The sequence below is a fragment of the Centropristis striata genome, chromosome 14 (assembly GCF_030273125.1).
Source record: "Centropristis striata isolate RG_2023a ecotype Rhode Island chromosome 14, C.striata_1.0, whole genome shotgun sequence".
Classification (NCBI taxonomy): Eukaryota; Metazoa; Chordata; class Actinopteri; order Perciformes; family Serranidae; genus Centropristis; species Centropristis striata.
This window is the reverse complement of record NC_081530.1, coordinates 8,007,951-8,028,259: the sequence shown is the minus strand read 5'-3', so window position 1 is coordinate 8,028,259 and position 20,309 is coordinate 8,007,951. Positions and strand designations below refer to the sequence as shown.

General features: G+C 36.5%; 1 protein-coding gene across 1 annotated transcript in view; it reads left to right on the top strand.

The window, feature by feature from the left end:
* Positions 1 to 13,471, top strand: part of kcng2 (potassium voltage-gated channel, subfamily G, member 2) — a 39,324-nt gene extending 25,853 nt beyond the window's left edge. Inside the window, exon 3 of the mRNA XM_059350772.1 lies at positions 12,196 to 13,471. Within this exon, the coding sequence (XP_059206755.1) occupies positions 12,196 to 13,023 (828 nt within the window). The 3' untranslated portion in view covers positions 13,024 to 13,471. The remainder of the gene's footprint in view (positions 1 to 12,195) is intronic.
* The last annotated feature ends 6,838 nt before the right edge of the window (positions 13,472 to 20,309 follow it).

The window sequence follows — 20,309 nt, the reverse complement described above, 5'->3', positions numbered from 1 at the left end:
TTGTAAAGTGTTAGCAGAGATTCGAGCAGCTACTTTGACTTGTGTGTCAGACTACAGAGCAAGGAAAAGTTGCAACAGTTGGAAAAGTCGTGGGAGTGTTCTTTTAAGTGTACAGATTCACTCATCCTAAAAACATAAGGCAAAATGTTTGAAGACTAATATAGCTCTGTTTACTACTACTGCCTTTATATCGAAATCCCATTTTGACAAGGCTTCAACAACTGCTACGGTAAAATCCAAGCTTGTACCAGCACAGAGGCTTTCTTTGTCAGTCTGCTGCATTGCTATTTGCTTTCAGGATTAATCGAGACCTGACAAAAACTGAGAGCAATAGAGGTTAAACAATGTGCTGCACTTCTCCAACCCTCCGGTTGCTTACTGCTAACTGAAAAATGCTCCAGTTGTGCTCACTCTAATTGCTCCTCCCTGCGGAGCTGCAAGCTCCCCCAGCTGAACAGCCTCTCGACACATGAAGAGGGAACGCCATTGACTTTAAGTATTAGAAAAGCTTATCCTGTTACCATAGTAGCATTTGCATTAGTAAACATTTGCAGCTAGAATTTTCTGTCTGCCATTTACTGAAACAATGTCCAGTAATACCCGATATTTGAAAATATTTCCTCACTCTGCTGTGGAAAGGACAAAGGAAATTGACTGATGATTCTCTGGGGAGAAGAAGAAATAGTTGTACCGAAATCTAATCAGAACCTGGAGAGAATTTTGAATCTCAGGAGAATAGAAGAATAGAATAGAATAGAAGAATAGAATATATCTTTATTGTCTGTTCAACAGAGCAGAAATTTGTCTTTCGACACGACTATAAAAATTAATGCAAAACACACAACAATTACATGAAGTGAGATAAAACAACAACACTTCAGTAAAAACACAACATCAATAAAAAGAATGACGTGGGGTACAGTGTTACTGGCCACTATTTAGTATAGTGACTGCAGATGGTAGAAATTACTTTTTATAAATGTTCTTATGAGACTGAGCTTTCAGGTCTTGTCCAATTGTTCTGTATAAGTGGAGTATAATATATATGTTTATGTTCATGGCATCAGCCCATTTAAGTTGCAATAGTCCAAACATGTTGTCTCTACAAAGGTCAGCTGTAAAGAACCAAAACTAGATGGTACAACTAGACCACTTTGGACCACTTTTTCAGCGATCGGATGGTTTTACAGTTTGAAAATGTTCTTAAGTCATGTGGGACGACATTTAGAAAATACAGTAGCTCTACTGTAAATAATAATTACTTACTTGTTAATTAGTTACTTGTTACTTGTTAGTTAGTTACTTGTTAATTGCTGTCAATAAGTTACTGTAACAATCATAATAAATTCTTAACAGTGGAGTAAAAATATGCTGGTTAATGTTGATATTGTATCAAGCTGCAAAAAAATAAATCAATGTATAGGAAACACAGCTCTTCACAGCTCCGAAAACGTGTTATTCTGATAAACTGATCACAAATTGGGAAACTCAATGGTTACTTTTCTCACCTATGAAAATATTAAAACTGTATTTCAGCTTTTTAAGCTTGAAAAAAGCTTTCCCTTTGTCTGATTTGCACTGAAATTACTATTGTAATTGCCTTCTTTGCTATTTTTTATCACATTTAGAATTTTTTATTGGCAGTTATTCATTTTATAGTCCTCCAAATTATGCATTTTTAAACTCCTTTATGCTTTATACGGTCTTTTCATTCTTTTCTTATATTAATCATGTGAAGGCAAAGCAAATTAATTGCAGTTGTGCTCTTAAACGGATGTCAGATTACAAAATGACAAAACAAGTTCACTTATTCAGGCAAAGAAAAAGGTCAATAGTTGTGTAACATAGGGGGGAGAGAGAGAGTGACAGCATGCACTTGTTAGGCCACAACCATCAGTATAGATGGTATTTAAGATTAGGTTAGATCTGTAATGACCCCCATGGGGAATTTGGATTGTCACAGCAGCAGAGAAGAGGATATAAATAACAGTGTAAAGACACAGTGTTCCTGTTGTCGCAGGCTGAAGTGGATTCAGCTGTTATCAGGTGTAGGAACGGAACAATGCATTAATGTATCCAGAAGAGTCCAAACACAGTGCAGGCTATTAACAGCGCAGCATTTGCAGATAACGTGCATGCTTGAGTCCACGAAAGCACCGGAGCATGACACCTCATGCCGTTGCAACGTAAAAACGAAGCAGCATGGAGCCCTGCTGTCAGCTTCGCTCTAAAGTTCTGGCTTTTCCAGAGGTTTCCATGTCCCATTTAGCACATCAACTCCTTTTCAGCAAAGGTAAAAGCCACCTAAACCAAGTGTAACATGATATTACTGAAGTTTTTGCAGAGATTTTATTGAATTTTGCAGTGTGAATTCAGAATTTTAATGCAATCTTTTGTGTTTAATGTTTTTTGTGTTTTTTTTATGTGTTTTTTGTAATGTTTTGTGTTTTTTCTGTGTTGTTTGTGTTTTTTTCTGTGTTTTTTGTATTTTTTGTGTGTGTGTTTTTGTGTTTTACATGTGTTTTTTGTATTTTTGTGTGTATTTTTTTATGTTTTTTTGTCATTTTTTGTGTTTTTATGTTTTTTGTATGTTTTTTGTCATTTTTTTGTGTGTTTTATGCTTTGTTTTTTCGTGTGTGGTTTTTGTATTATTTTTTTTTGTGTTCAAAATGTTGAGCCAGTAAGTCAAAATGACAAAATAATAATCAGGTGAGGTTGTGCTGAAAAAAATGATACCAGCATGGAATGATGAACATTTTTTAAGTCGTTTATACAGGCAGAATGAAAAATAGTCAAAACCCATCAAAATAGCCCCAAAGGGTTAAGGTGTGTAAATGAGTGTTAGTGGCTTTTACAGAGGCAGAAGCATGTATTCTGAGAGCTGCTGGTTGGAAAGAGAAAGCAGAAAGCATTTGCTGTAAACTTCCCCTGCCCTCCCCATAAGAACTGAAAATAATAAATACTTATTGACTAGCAGCAAAACAGGTCGGGCTCAAGCCAATGCTCCGTGTGTGAGAGTTATAGCCAGGCTATTGAAAAATAAATAAATTTCCTAAATGATTAAAATTTTTGATCCGTCTCCACGGCTGGTGGTGGATTAGACCTCTTCTTCTTTCCAAAGACTTAGTTCAATAATATCTTTAAAAAAGTTCCAGAGAAAGCTTATGTAATTATGAATCTGGGTTTTTAGCAGAATAATTTGTCTCCTAATCAAGATTCTGCACCCTAATCACACACGCAGTAGAGGAATGACTAATAAGACGATATTTTTTGGACATTTTTAGAATTGATTAGACACACAGCAGGTCACTAAGCTATTAACTTGGGAACATCGGTCTTATTTGTTATAATTTGTGTAAAATGACTCAGATATCTCCCTGAGGCAAGTTTCCCTGAACAATCCTGCTCTCCACTTCAGTACTCAGTGTCACAGATTTTACACTGAATGAAAGTAATTTTAAGGTTGCGGGAGAAGAATCAAGGCAGGGATAGAAAATAAACTTGACTGACAGTGTTTAGATACACAGTAGACAGGCTTGAGGACCTGTGGTGACAGTGAAATGTGACATCTTACATGAGTATTAGTGCTTATTGAATGCATCGTTAACTGTGGGGGGCAGGAGAATATCCCAGCATGCACTGTGTGAGTGGCAGGAGGTCGTCAGTCTTTTTTTCCTGGGGTATAAATAGACAGGCAAATAATAGACGGACAATATTTTCTCTATGGACTATGTAGATGGTCAATAAATGACTGGAATTCTGCATGTAGGAACATTTTCAAACTGACTTTTGCAGGATTTTTAAAAAAGTATGTACACTGTAAGATTTTTTGTTGCTTTTACAGAAAGAAAAAATGGCAGCTGTGGTTACCAGAATAATTCTGCAAAAAATACAGCACAAATGTAAACAACTTTGCAGAACAACTTGTAAATTTTACTGGTATTCAGTGTACAATAAATAATAACTGAATGTTAATTTACTGGTATTCAATGCACAATAAGCAAAATCTGCATGTAAATTTTGCATAAATAATTAGTATAAAAGCAGCATCATCCTGTTAAATTAGCAGTAAAGGACGCTATAATCTACAACTTTAAAATGTATATATATATTTTTAAATTACTACAGTTTTAGGATGTAAAATTTACAAGTTGTTCTGTAAAGATGTTGACATATGTTCTGTATTTTTTACCGAATTAACCCATTTATAATTTTACGGTCTTTTACTGTCATGGTTTAGCAGTTTTTCACCGTAAAATAATTTTTTACAGTGCAGCATATTTTAAAAATGTAACAGAGGAGTGAGGGGGCAGAGCACACAGCAACCTCTGAGTAAAAGACAATGCATCCTTTAAAATGACATATTTGTTAGGGGATATATCCACTGGAGACAATAACAAACATGGCAACGGGGGAGGAGTCAGTGATGTATAAAGAGAAGTGGATACAGGGCTCTCCTTATTTCCTGTGAAAGTGGCTATGTGGCGCATCATGCCCAAAAAGTTCAACTTCCATTGCATAAAAAATACCTGGATCTTTCTGTGCTCTTCTGCATCTATTGGGCCCTTACGAAAGAAGAGAAGAATTCATCAGGTGTGCCGTGGAAGATTATCCAATTTTACCTGATTGGTACTCTAAGTGAGCGGCAGTTAGCTACAGTTAGCTCTGTAGCAGTACAGTGTGTATGTGCTGCTGCTGCAGGAGGTGTTCAGTTAGTGATCTCTGTTTGTTTACAACAAGCACCGGAGTGAGCGGTGTCAGTGGGGTGAAAAGACGAGTGAAAACCTGTGTAACCTGTTGACTTCAGGTCTGTCCCCGCCCATCATGACGTCTTCAAGTTGTGAAATACGACTTTATTTTGAAAATATACCGGATGTTTTATTTTGTGTCTGTGCACGACTTCCTGCCCCGAACGATCTGCTCTGTGCCGAATTGATGCGGCGTGCTCCGTTGTCCGACAAAAATAGTCTGCAAATGAATCGTGCATGTGCAAAGTCGCCAGTCTGTTTTTGGTCACTTTTGCCGGTTCCTAGGCCAGATAAAGGAGGAGGGTTGGAATTGGGACGGATGACACATGTAGTTCAAAACATATTAAGGGTGTTTTTTACTGTCTTTTTGACATTTTTGTTTGGTGGTATGCCGTGTGATTTTTCTAATGTAAAATATGTGCCTTGGCACAAAAAAGGTTGGGAAACACTGACCTAAGCCATGACTTCCAACCATTTCACATACAATCGCATATTGTTGAAAAAGCATATTACATTTCTGGCAAACGTGTTAAAACTCAATCTGTCCAGCAGGACGAATTCAGACGCTCATTAACCACAGCACAGCCTAGTGAGGTGAATAAATAAAGGCATTAAAAGCAGGGGTGTGCCGACTACTGAAGCAGCTCGCTACTTGAAGTCAGCCTGTTTGTAAATCACACCCACTCCAACTTATCAGAGGTGAGCCGTCGCCTCCTTCACTGTTTGGTTTACATGCTTGTCTTCAGCTGTGATGGGGTCAGAGTCACCCTAAACCCTGAGACGTATAATTGTGTGCTTTTAATTTGATCCTCAGCTCTTCTGCATACATCAGAAGCTTTTCAGTGTAGGGAGACGGGCAGGAGGGAGGGGAAAGTGCACTCAGCTGGAAAGCCTCTGACAGAGAACAATACACATATGCTCAAATTAAAGGAAAGGGAGAGTATCAGTTCATAGACACACTCCCTTGTGGACTCAGAAGAGCAAAATGACAGAAGAGGTGCAAAACATAGTGGTTAGCATGTGAAATCGAGTTAGCCCCTTAAGGATTTGGACAGTAGCACATTTATTTGTTTTGGCCTCAGACTCTTATTACTTTGGATGTGAAATGACAGCATGTGGTTAGAGGGTGGATTTCAGCTCTAATTTGAATCACTCCGCTGCAACAGCACAGCCTCAAGATTGCCATGTGCTGCGGCACTTTAATGTACCCGCATTTCAGGAAAACTGATACTTTGCACGAGGACTCAAAGGTGGATTGATAACCCAGACACCAAGCGTCTGGATAATGGGTTAGAGAGAGAAAAACAAAATATGAGACTGGCGATATGAGACTGAATAGAGAGGCAGTTTGACTGGATACAATAATATTCTGCAAAGTACCGGTGCCTCTATAATCTATCCAAATGTTTTTTGGCATTCTGAAATGGGAGAATATGAACAAAAAGTGTTTTATTTATTTATTTTTTAAACTACATTTCTGGTCCAATTCAGCCTAAAATACCTCAAAGTGAAGCTAACAATCTGTGCTCTTAACCTCACAGTTATTTTATTATTTTATTCAATTCATAATGAGAGTACCAAGGCTTGTTAGCAGCTGGCCAGGGACCTATGGAGCTGTGCTGAGGCAATAAACAGACTCCCTATTGTTCATTTTAATTTAACTGTGGATTTCAGCCAATAGAGACCTTCTGACTGTGACTTACAGATAATAAAATTCTATATGTCCCTATGCTCTCCTTTTATTCCTTTGTAAGCAGGTTATAATTACACTATAGTCTCTGTACTGTAGATGTACTTTATTTGTGTGGTAGGAGATGTAAACAAGCCTTCAGTAACACTGTAACACCACACTTGTAAACTCAAATAGAGGATTTTACTTTATAACTGCTTTTGTTCCCGCTTTTGCTAAGAAATATGTCCAGTATATCCTGTAGCGTCTGAAATTTAAATAAAGGTTTTAATCTAACATCAGTATGCTAATAAGTAACAATTATACAGTGTTGGGGAAGATACTTTGAAAACATAGTTTTGCAAGCTACCAATTAATTTTCAGTGGAAGAACTACAACATAGCTACCCCAGGGAGAAATCCTGTTTGGTTAATCAGAGAAAAAGTAATTCAAAGTACTTTGAACTACTTTGAACTTCCAACTGTTCATAGACAAATGCCAGCTGTGGTTTTGTATATATCCACCAGTCAGACACGTTCCTTACAGACACTAGGGTCAGTCAGGAGCAAGGTTACTTCTGAGCATGCAGCAACTTCTCTGAAAATGTATTAATAAATAGCTTTAATCAACACTGCCCTACCAAGTCTAACTGCAGTAACTACATTATTGGTTGAAATTTAGTTATAACTTAAAATGAACTCCTTGATGTCTGTTTTATCTTGTGACAAAGTTTTAGATTTCAATTTTGCTTTATTTCAAAAAATAATTATATAAAAACCACAAAATCCAACTCAAAACCAAGCAGTTACTGCACTTATCACGGTCTTCTTTAGATATATATACTAATTTAATCATAAAAATAATAGAAATTATAAGTTTATTTGGTAGGGAAATTATTATTTAGATAGTGTTTAATTAAAAAAGTGAGATAAAATTATATTAAGACTAAAATATAATTTATCTATTTCTTTATAATAAGTCTAAAATACACAAAGTTGAATAGAGTTTCCTGAATAGAGAGAAACACTTTAAAACAAAAATCAATTTGAAAATGTTTATTCACTGAAAACAAAATATAAAAGCTGAAAGAAGACAACAACATTGAAGTTACTGCACTCTGTTTTCACATTACTATTAGATCCTTTTACAGCAATGCAGTAACTAAATTTTTGGGGTCAAAGGTCAAATAAATCATGATTTTTTTTAGCACAACAATTACATCATCAATACATGTAGAAATAAGTGTCATATCACTAACCTACCTATAACCCATGTGGCTGGCCAGTTAAAACACGTTAATAAACTTTAAAACAGTTTTCCTCAGTTTTACCCTTAGTGTAGTTACTGCAGTTAGACTTTGTTGGGCAGAATACTTATTACTAATTTACACGTAATATAGCTGGTTCGAATTTGGTTTTGCAAATTTGGGTTAAAAAAAAGTCTAAAACTTCACTAACAAAACCAAACATCAAGCAACTGCAACAACACAAAACATAGCAAGTCAGCTGTTCTGCACATGTGGTGGTTGCAAAGGAAATCAAGATGGTGATGGCCAAAATACAGTTTTTGTGTAAAATCCTTATTAAATTATGTGTTTTATCTGATTACAACGTAAGAATCATGGACCACAAAGTTTTATGATTTATAAGCATAAGCTGGTAAGTAAACCAAACCAACACTTTCACATCCACACTGTGGAGGTCCGACATAACACATTTCAATGTAAAACAAATATTATGAGAGATTTACACTGTAAAAAAAACGGCAGCTGTGGTTGCCAGAACTTTACCGTAATAAATACAGTAGAACTTTTTTTAATTTTACAGTAAAAAAATATTAGCAATGTTGATTTCACGTTTAAGATTGCCATTTTATTCCATTTCTCCATCAAAAGAAACGCTGTTCTGCCATATAATTGACAAGACAAGACAAGACTTATAAATGAAAACGCATAAATGAAAGATTGTACCATTAAATATTACAGTATATTTTTGTTAGAGATATGGTGTTTAGTACATTGAGAAAAATATTTTTTTACAAAAGATAAATGCAAAAATTACAGTGGTGGCTTGTATATATATTACATTAAATACATATTACAGTGTACTTTACAGTGAAGTAATGTATTTTTCAAAAAACAAAACTGTAAAAAATACTGTTTTGGCTGATATATACATTTACGGTGTTCCATTGATACTGAAACTGAATTAACCCATTTATCATTTTACGTTCTTTTACTGACATGGTTTAGCAGTTTTTCACTGTAAAATCTACAGACATTTTTTACAGTGTACAACCTTGATCAAGTAAAACATTTCACATTTCAATGAAAATGGCGTTTACCACTTTTGATCACGATGACTACTTTTCCAAGTTCATATAGCAGTTTATTGCTGTTGCTGCTGCTGTAGGAAAAGCTGCAACTCCAGCTTTGCCTATCTGTGATTTACATGGTCCTTAATGGGTTTAGCAAGTTTGAGGTCTCTAGGGCAAAAACCATATGCAAAACTAAGTGTATTTTCTGCAAAATGCATGAGGCTCAATCTGAGAGGACTGATTTCCTGTGAGGGCAGCCAGTTGGAATGATGTTTCCATGGAGCAGAGCTGTTGACCGAGCATATACGAAGGGAAATGGTTTGCTTTTATATTCAAGCTTGTGCACACTCACACCTGGAGATATAACCACAGTGTATGTAACTGTCTCCCTAATGGCTCATGTCATCAACCTCAAAAGTCATGTTATGAATATCTGAGCTGAGAAACACAATGGGGAGACAGAGTGTGAAATACCGATTTCACAGTATGACGTGATTTTTCAAAGAAGGATTTACTTAAAAGTTATAGCATGTAATGAAAAAGTTTTCTTTATTGCTCCACGTATTTTAATTAATCCAGACATAATTGGCTGACAAAAAATAAAGCAAAGATTTTGAAGACTTTTGTAATTAATAACACTTAAGTAAAGGCAGAAAAATGAAATGCACACTTTCTCTTATTTCAGCCTGCTCCAGGGGTGACTTTGACTTCATAACCAAGTAATCTCTTATAATTATATTTTTAAATATTTATGAACGCTATTTCAGCAGTCTTGAAAAAATAGATTATCATTGTAAAAGGGATAATAATTCAGCTGCTGTACCTGTAATAACCAGGTCAATGGCTGAATCCTCTGAGACAGTTAATTACTTCTGTCTGTACAGTTTCACCTCTTGAACACTGAAATATAACTAATGTCAAGTGTATTTAGTACTGTACTTAGGTACACATTTAAGGTGGATGAACTTAGTATTTGAATCTCATGCCACTTTATACTACTTTTCAGAGGAAAATATTAGACATTTATTGAAATACAATCATCTGATATCTCTACTTACTTTACAAATAAATACTTTTGCACACAAACCATATGAAAATATACAAGTACACTGTAAAAAAATGTTTGTAGAAATAACAGTGAAACACTGTCAAATTACATCAGAAATAGGGCGTAAAATTAAAAATTGTATATCACCGTAGTAGACACTTTTAATTACCATAAATCAAAGAATAGCACAAAACTTTAACTCTTACTGTCATTTACTGTAGGAATGCACAGTTTTGCTGTAAAAATATAACATTTTCATGTAAAGTTAATGGAGAAATGCCATGATGTGTGAATGAATGACACAATTGCCCTAAAAATAACGGGAATATTCCGTCAAAATTACAGTTTTTGCTGATATTTACATTTAAATTTACAGTAGAAAACCCACTCACTGTCATTTTTATGGTGAAGTTCTGGCAACCAAAGCTGCTGGTATTTTACAGTAAATTAAACAGATTATATTTTACAGTGTACAGCTAGAATATTAAATCAATTAACTAAAGTAATGAAATTAGCTAAAACTAACTGGCAACTATTTTAATAAACGTTATCATTTTTCAAAAAAAAAAAATCATTTTTCATGTAAAAACTTTTCATAGCTAAGAAGTGAAGATTTGTTGCTTAATTATTTTCATAATTTTGATTGATTATTTTTTTTACTACTTTGAGAACTTAATTTTCACAATTCCCAAAAAGTTTCAAAAAAACAGTTTCAGAGTGTGATTGATTTCTACACCACTGCCGTGAATATGAACAGCTGTATGTAAGCCTTTGTTATACTTACAGTATTTATGAATTTAAAACTAGCTAACAACTATTCTGTAGCCAAACATCAAACAAGCGCAGCAACACAAGACATAAAAAGCCAGTTAATATTGCTTACTAGGCCAACAGAAAGAAGTCCTGCTTAGCAGCCTTTTATTTTGTAAAGCTCTAGAGGTCAGTCCCAGATTTACTTGTGTCCGACAGCCTCTTGCTCGGTCACTCTCTCCTTTTTCTATTTTTATTTTCGTCTCTAACGTCCTCTTGACTCTCTTCGCCTCAGCCATAATATCCGTAGGGGCTCCTGTCCTGGCACAACACCAGCGAGCAGCATGTCCTCACCCCGGGCCCCATAAACCAGCTTTACAGCGGTCTAAAGCTCCTATGTTAACGGTGTAAACACACCCTCTATCCGTTGGTTCTCAACCTTTTTTTCAGTGATGTAGCCCCTGACAAATATTTTTTCAGCCAAGTACCCCCTATACATACAAAATTAAAAAAATTGATTAAAAGAAAAATTCAAAGATTTGATAAAAAAAAAAAAATCAAACATTTTAAATGTTAATAATCCATGACTAAATTTATTGCAAATATTTCTCATCACTGAAATGTAGTGATTCAAACTAATGTAGTAAAAACAGTGAGCATATAACCATTTAAAACTATAACTGCTACGCTCATTAATAATTCATTCATTCCTGTATGATGGTAGTGCAGGCCACTTGGTGTCATCGTAAGTCTCCAGGTGCTGGGTTCTGCCTGATAACTGTCTTCCCAAAACTGAGGGAGGTGATTTGTAGTGCTTTGGCTTTGCACCAAGAGAGTTCCAGGGAGGAGTGGTTGGTTTATTGCCATTTACACCCAGCTCCTGCTGCGTCTTGGTGGTGCTAGTTAGCTTTCCATTAGCCTGCTCCCTTTCACTGTTAAGGGAAATCGGCAGAGTAGTTTCATTCCCATTCTGTCCATTTACCTCCACATTCACTTCCTCCACAATACCTCCACAATCATCTGTGGAAAAGGGAGGCATCTTGCTGCTGTAGTCCGCTGCCGGAAGTCTTACGAGACTCTGGGTTTTTAGGATCATGAAATTAAATAGCCTACTGAGCCACTGCCTACTAAAATATTTATTAAATTATTATTTTTTAAAGGATTTTTGCATGGATGCTACTTTATAAATATATATATGGTACGCGTACCCCCATTTGAGAACCACTGCTCTAATCAGTCCTGAAAGCAGGACAGTCTGTATCAGTTGGGCCTGAGTTTTAATTTCTAAGCATCTTTAGTTTTCATCATGAAAGCCTTTGGGTGGCTTTGTAGCTGCTTGGCCAAATCTTGGGGTTTCTAAAGCAACTCTAACCTACTGCCTGGGTTGGACAGGTTTTCTAAATTAGATAATCAAAGCCTTTTGTTCTATACTTCATGAATCTTTCAGCACCTTGTCTTTTGTGCTTTCTTTCTTCTTCTCTTCTGTCACCTTTTGTTGTCAGATCAAACGCATCCTCTGTCAAGACGAACCCACGAATCAAACAGCAGGCTTTGAACTAGATTTTTAATCACTGACTTCATTGGAGCTCTCATATCTTGCACAGTGATGGCTCTGATTACTGTTGTAACACAACCCTTAATGTGATTTTTTTTTCTCTCTGCAGGGTGAGTGCTCCCAGAGGTGCTATAACATCTTTGTGCTGGAAACGGTGTGCGTTGCCTGGTTCTCCCTGGAGTTCCTTCTGCGCTTCATTCAGACGCAGAGCAAGTGTATGTTCCTGCGTACGCCTCTGAACGTCATTGATGTGGTGGCCATCCTTCCCTACTACATCACCCTCATCGTGGACTCTCTGTCGGTGGGGGGGAAACCTGCGGGCTCAGGGAACAACTACCTGGAGAAGGTGGGGTTAGTCCTCAGGGTCCTGCGAGCTCTACGGATCTTTTACGTGATGAGGTTGGCCCGTCATTCCTTAGGCTTACAGACTCTCGGTCTGACAGTCAGGAGGTGTACGCGTGAGTTCGGCCTGTTGCTGCTGTTCCTGTGCGTTGCCATGGCTCTTTTCTCCCCACTGGTTTTCCTAGCGGAGAGCGAGATGGGCGCCAAGCAGGAGTTCACCAGCATCCCAGGTAGCTACTGGTGGGCCGTCATCTCAATGACCACGGTGGGCTACGGAGACATGGTGCCCAGGAGCATCCCCGGCCAGGTGGTGGCGCTCAGCAGCATCCTGAGCGGCATCCTCCTCATGGCGTTCCCCGTCACGTCCATCTTTCACACATTCTCGCGCTCCTACGTGGAGCTGAAGGAGGAACAGAACCGGGCGCTGAGGCAGAAGCCGGACTCGCAGGACAGCACCAAGTCCCAGAACAGTGAGGACTCTCAGGAGACGGACAGCTACCACGGCATCACTGAGGCCGCAGCCTCAGCCATGCAGAGGAGGAAGTCCATGGCTGCGCAAAGGGCTGCTGAGATTAAAGCATCCATGAAAACTTAGCTTCTCTGTGTGTTCAAGTGGCGGCGTTGACACCCAATGCTGAGACTTCCAAGTTGACAAGCTGTAGGATTGTGAGCAGAGAGGAGATTTTCTCTCTGGAGATTGAGGTCTCTGCTTTGATCGTGCTTGTGCTTGTGCACCAGACTGTATCTGAGTTTCTTAAGTTTTACAGAGAAGCTGCAGAGGTCTCTTTTTTTGTAATCACAAATTTGACTTGAAAACAAGGCTAATAGTACAATAATCATGATTAAACAACCAGTCAAATGAAATTAAATTAGTGATAGAGACAGTGCTCTCTGACTGCGATTCAGACTTGAGATAAGTTTGTGCTAAAGGGAAATCACCACTAAAGCATCACACAGTGTTACTCAAACCTCAGACTAATTATTCATGTTCCTCATGTAGCTGCATTTGAGAGGATCATCTGAAATAAAGATGTTTGCTGAGATGTCAGACATGCAGTTTATTATTAATGTGCAATATCATCTCCTTTTATTCTGTTTGTATTTGGACAAATCAAATAACTTATTGTACCTGGGGCTCTGTTATAAAAGGTTCACACATACACATGATGATGTCAGCACATTTATTTGCAATGAAGCGGAGCTGATTAATTTCCAGCATGATAACACGAAACTCATTTATCTGTCAAAGGGCTTTACAGTCGGTTTGGTTGTTTTGTTCATTGGCAAAGGACAGGAGGATAGCTCACTCACTCATGTGTCTCCATTAGATTAGTCTGTCTGGTGCCCATGCTGCAGCTTCAAAAGACAGTTTTCACATTTTCAGTCAAATGCTTATTGATTTTGAAGTTTGAGAAAACTTTCTGTGAGCTACTGCGCCACCGCATGCAGCTGGTCACTTTTTCTTTTTTTTTGCCCCGAAATAACGAAAACTAGAATTGAAAAAACCTTTTCGTTAACTGAAATAGAAATAAAAACAAGAGTTAAAAAAAAAAAAAAGAATCATGAAAACAATGAATTGGCAACGAGACAAGACACAAAGGGGGTTATATACAGGGCTAATAGGGAGTGATGAGAAACAGGTGTGTAAGACATAATCAGAGATCAGGGGCTAGATTCACAATATTGTTTTTCAGATAAAACTTAAGAAAATTCTGAAGAAAAAAAATAGGATGTTCCTAAGAATGTTCTTAAATGCTATTCACCATAATTTTCTTACATCTTAGGAGCTTCTTAGTTTTTCTCACTTAGGACGTTCTTAGATTTTTTACTTAAGATCACTTGCATGAAATAATGTGACAACTTCCATCTAAAAGTAATAATAGTAAGGACATGGTTTCAGTAACTTGGCCTACTTAAATAATATATTCATAATAATTAGAATAATTAAGTAGTATCAAATACAACAACTGCCTCCGTGATATCCAAAGAGTACATTATAGTATAATCTAGAAATAGTCACATGTCACACGGACGGAAAAGACATTTTAATTATATGTCAACTGCCAAAATAATCTTTATGTGATACATTCACAAAAAAACTACTCTGCTCAACTTCAATGAACAAAATTTGTTACCACATTGTCTAAGGCTAAACTAAATATTAAAGAAATAAAATAAATGTCATACAAATTTGTTCAAGTAAATACATATCAAGACTTATCTTTTCACTGTAGCTGTTTTAAGACTGCTGAGGGTTTCTCTTAAAGTTGTGAAGAAATATGAGAAGAAATCTAAGAACTTTGTTTTCAAGAATCTCATTTGTTCCCAAGTTCTATCTTAGGAAAAAATTAAGAAGAAAGTTAAGAAAACAACTAAAGAAAAAAAGGAATTTCTTCATGAAAACCAAATCTTATTACATTTTTTCTTAAGGGCAAAGTTAAATTTTTTTTAAAAAAAAGGCACATTTTCTTCTTAAGAATGCTTTGTGAATCTGGCCCCAGGTGCATACAGGTGAGGAGGGGGGCGGGGCAGACTGGAACCTGAAACAGAGACAGGGGTGACAAAATAAAACAGGAAACACAAGACATGAACCATGAAGGGAAAATAAAATACTTAACAGACAGTGGAATCATGATAAAGGACCCCTCGACCAAAGCCTTTTTTTTCTGCAGCTGCAGTACCTGTGTGGACAGAACTAAAGGGAATAAAAAGGAATCTACTGACTGTTACTTTTACTTTGACAACAGCTCACAGCCTGAGTTACGTATTGATGGGAGATAAGTGGTGACTTACAGCAGTGATCTCTGTGATTGCCGTAGTTAGGACAGCTTTTACGTTTAAAAGGCCTGAATAGTTAATCCATGTGACACATCTCTACTCAAACAGAATCCAAAAATTAATTTAGCCTTTTTCCCTTCACAGCTGTTGCTAGCGAGCAGGCTTGCAGCTAATGAATCTTAGCTCTGTACTCCATTTATAACAGGTGGAAGTCATGACATTATTGGTTAAAATTGGTTTATATTAGTTTACTTAAGCACACTTTATATTTTGTTTTACAGGAGGAAAGTATGATTGAATCTTGATATAAAATTACAAATAAATTGTTTTTTTTTGTGTCATTTTCAGCATATATTGTTAAATGGCTGTATTTCACCTTTATTTATTCAGGGAGGGCCAATTGAGAGCAAGCTCTCATTTCCAATGGCGCCCTGATTACAGCACAAATACAATTCAACACAATACAAATCCATAATAATATACACTCAACAGAAGCACATAATGGATTAAACAAGCACATGTACATTCAGAAATCATAAGATCAACAGGAATGTATTTAAAATGATTAAAAGGAATCAGTGTATCCAACTGAAGCTGAGACAGTAGATTATTCCATTTAAAAAGAGCGAAATAAACAAAAGTGAATTTCCCGACCTCTGTTGTAACAGCAGGGATATTAAGAGCCAGTGGGTTATGTGCACGAGTGGGATAGTTAAGAGATCTGAAGCTCAGTAGGATCGATAAGTAGAATGCAAGTTTTTTTAGTAGTGCCTTATAAATAAACAATATACAGTGTTGCTCCCTTCTTAAAGCCAGGGAAGTCCAACCTACCCATCGCTGGTAATAAATCTAATAATAGAATGATAAATTGTATCAAGTGGTTTTAGAACAGAGGGAAGCATGCATATAAATAATGTCACCATAATCTAAAATGGATATAATGGATAATGGAAATGTAGCATGCACTATCTGCCTTCTACAGTGCTGAGGAAAACAGGATTTATTTCTGTAAAAGAATGCCAATTGAGGCTTCAGCTTCTTTAAAAGTTCTGTAACATGTAATTTAAAAGACAATTTTTCATCTAACCAAATACCCAATTACTTATAACAAGAAACCCTTTCGAAGGGAGTCCCATCATCTGCGTCGAGGGTAAACTTATTTAAGTCAACAGTGCGTTTTTTTGTAAAAATCATGTGCTTTGTTTTCCCTGGATTTAGAACCAATTTAAGGTTAGACAGAGTTCTTTGGATAATGCAGAAATCACCTCAAAGATTATTTAGAGCTTGTTCAACAGATGGAGCAAAAGGATATATGATTGAATCATCAGCATAAAGATGAATTAAGCTATTTGAGACACCACAATTAAAATCATTGATATAAATAGAAAAAAAACAGAGGTCCTAAAACCGAACCCTGAGGTCCCCCTTTGTATATGTTTAAAAATTCTGATATAAAACCATCGCCAGTCACAGCTTGGGATCGATCAGATAAATAATTATACATATAATCAGGGACATGATCTAAAAGGGATGAAAATACATTTTTAATTTAATATTGACTATAAAAGCAGTGAGTAAGACAATACCATGCAAGTCAATGGAGTCTGGCAAACAATAAAACTTACAGGTCTTCTGTGAGCATTTTAAACATAACAGATTACTTATTTAATATATATTTTAAGAATATAGGCTATATATATATTTTTTTTCAATCAGTCACAGGTGGGAGGCTGCCCTTTCCTGCCGCTACAGGCAATTTTTTACAATTTCTAATTTAATTAAAGTGTGCAGTTTCTTTTGCTCAATCCTCTACACAACTCAGACAGGATTGTGTGTGTGTCATTATCGTAATAACCACCCAAAGGTAAAATGGCTGCATCATTTTCTCATCATCTGTAGTACTCAACATCCTTGGTACTAAAAGTAGAGTGCACCCTGCTTAGAGCTGCTGCATCTGTTGGAGAGATGGATGTTGGTGCCAGTCCTCTTGTCACATATTTGGATTAAGTGAGCTGTGGACCAAAAATTGAAAATAATCAGAGAAGCTCACTAACAGAGAGGTGTAATTACAGTTCAATTCAGTTCAAAGAGGCTGACTGACTGTGGCAAATACACACCCACCTAAAGAAAAAAACAGACCCCAACTGCTTAAGTCTAAAAACATTTCAGATGATTAATCATTTTAATAATAATTTTCACGGTCTTACACAATTTTCTCACATAGTTGCATACACAGCACTTCATTTTCTTTGACTTGAGTGCCTTGTACTTTGAAGTGACTCATTAAAAAACCATTTCCCCAAATTGTTGTCAAGTTGGAACTCATCAAAGCAGCGTAAGTGCTCAAGAGTGCAAATTAAGTTTTAGGTATGTTTAATATGCCAGCCATACAGGTTTTAAGGGCACTTTCAATCTACCAACTCTGAATCGCAGTCACTGGATGAACTGAATCATTAAGGAGCATGGAAATATTACACTTTAAACTATTATATCTACAATATTTAGGTTTTAAGAAATGAAAATATTGTTTTGATGAGAAGCAAATGGTGCACTGAGACATCATTTGCGTAGAAAGCCAACTTAAATGGAGCTGTGCTTTGCATCATGAATCCATAGCCTGAGGAACACCCTACTTTGAAAAATGAAATAAAGATTATAATGAACACAGCCCCATGTGGAGAGGCTTTGATTTAACAATTCATTATACACAAGGACGCTCTTAAATTAGAGTGTGTGCCACACTTCTGCACTTAGAACATCCTAAATTGGTTTGTCTGTGGCTTGGTTCATGTTTTTTGTCCCACATCCTTTATGAATAATAAATTACTTCTGTTTCCAGGAGGTGTGTTGGCACGATGCACTGATAAATAATGACAGTGCTTCAATGAAGTCCTCAACAAAAGGAGCTCACTGAATGGGCTCTGCTGTTCACACTGCAAGGTCAAGCTAAAGATCATGTTGCCAAAGGGAAAAATAGACCTTCAACTTAACTCACCTCAGAGTGCAACACTTTGTTGTTGTATGTTTTTAAATGCCTGTGTGAATCACAAGTCAGTGAGAGAATATTGTGTTGTAGGTCTGTATACACTGTAAAAAAGGTGTGTCTAAAAACAAGATAAAAACACTAAATCTGAGGGAAATTATCTTGCTGCATGGACAGATAATTTCACTTGACAAGATTTCTTAAATTAAGATTGTTAAAGCTAGAAATAAGCATGTTGAACACTTAAAATGAGGAATTAACTCTTAAAACAAGATAAATTATCTAACACTTCTAAATCTAAAGTTTTTTTTAATCTTGGTAAGAAACAAATAATTTGCAGCGTAGGCAGGAGATATTAAAGGGATAGTTCAGATTTTTTGAAGAGGGTTGTATGAGGTACTTTAAGACGTTTAAGTGTACTCTTTATTTGGAATATGTTCATTGCTTTACAGGGAGCTGAAGTCACTAGACTCCTTTGACAAAAGCAGTAATTTTATATCACAGTCCACTAGTTGATAAAGTTCTGCCTCGCTCATAAGTTTGATTGATGTCTCAAAGAATTATTGCAGATTCACTTAAATTACACAATAACGCAAAGTCACACGATTACACAATTAAACAAACCTATAATATTGTTACATATTTCTGTCTGCCCTCAGTCACAGCGGTACATTTCTTAGCTTCTGTGTCAGTACTCATTTGGGGCAGCCACCATCGACTATAGATAGTGATGACCAAATGAGGCTTCATGAACCATTAGTTTTCTTTGTTGACGCCACCAGATGGTGCTCTTGGTTAAAAGAAACAGGCTTAAGGAATGGCAAAATGGTTCTTTCAAACACTTTATTGATTGAGATTGCCATCTAGTGGGCTCTGAAAATAAAATAGTTCAGGAAGCTTGATTTGGCCATCACTAACTGTAGGTAATACTCCAGACGTCACTTCGATTCTTGATTATACAAGGATAAGCAAAGGTAAAAACACCTTGACCAAGTGTAGTAACATGATTTAAATTTTTTTCCTAATTTTGCAGTGTGCATTCAGCATTTTTAATGCAATCTTTTGTGTTTACTGTTTTTTGTGTGTGTTTTTATGTGTTTTTTGTGTGTGTGTTTTTTGTGTTCAAAATGTTGATCCAGTAAGCCAAAATGAAAAAAATAATCAGGTCATATTGGTGAGTTTGTGCTGAAAACAATGATAGCAACAGGTCATGGTAAAGATTGTTAAGTGATTTATACAGGCAGAATGAAAAGGAGTCCTAAACTGACAAAATAGCCCCAAACTCCAAAGGGTTAAATGTACAAACAGATATCCCAATGGAGCCACTCTAGAGTCACTCCAGGTAGCACAGTCAGAGTTTAATATATAAAGTTCTTGCAAGCTGATCTTAGTGAAGCGCATCAGTTAGAATACTCTCGTCACTTTGATGCAGCGATGCAAATGTGAAGATGTTTGAGGTGACACTGGCACAGCACAAGGCACTGGAGGATTTAGCAAGTCAGTAGCAGCTATTTTACAGTATTTATCATGCAAGGAAGCTCTTGCACACCCACTCAAATACCAGAGGCACTGAGCACAATTCAGAATCTTTTTTTGAGGATTGTGTTTATGAATCCCTGACCTGGAGTTTAAATTAGAGACACAACTCTATCAGAGTGCCCAGGTGTGTGGTTTAGTTCTGAAGTCCACCTATACAGTACACAGTCATGGAAAAAATGATTAGACCACCCTTGTTTTCTTCAATTTATTTTTAATTTTAATGCCTGGTTCAACTAAAGATACATTTGTTTGGACAAATATGATGATAACGACAAAAATAGCTCATAAGAGTTTAATTTAACAGCTGATATCTAGACATTTTCCATGGTTTTATTGATGATGATTTTGGTTATTATCAAAAAAACCATGGAAAGTGTCTAGGTACCAGCTGTTAAATTAAACTCTTATGAGCTATTTTTGTTGTCATCATTATATTTGTCCAAACAAATGCACCTTTAGTTCTACCAGGCCTTAAAATTAAAAATAAATTGAAGAAAACAAGGGTGGTCTAATCATTTTTTCCATGACTGTATGTATTGTAGGGAAGACTTTTACACAGTGTTGTGTGTTTTGTGTATATT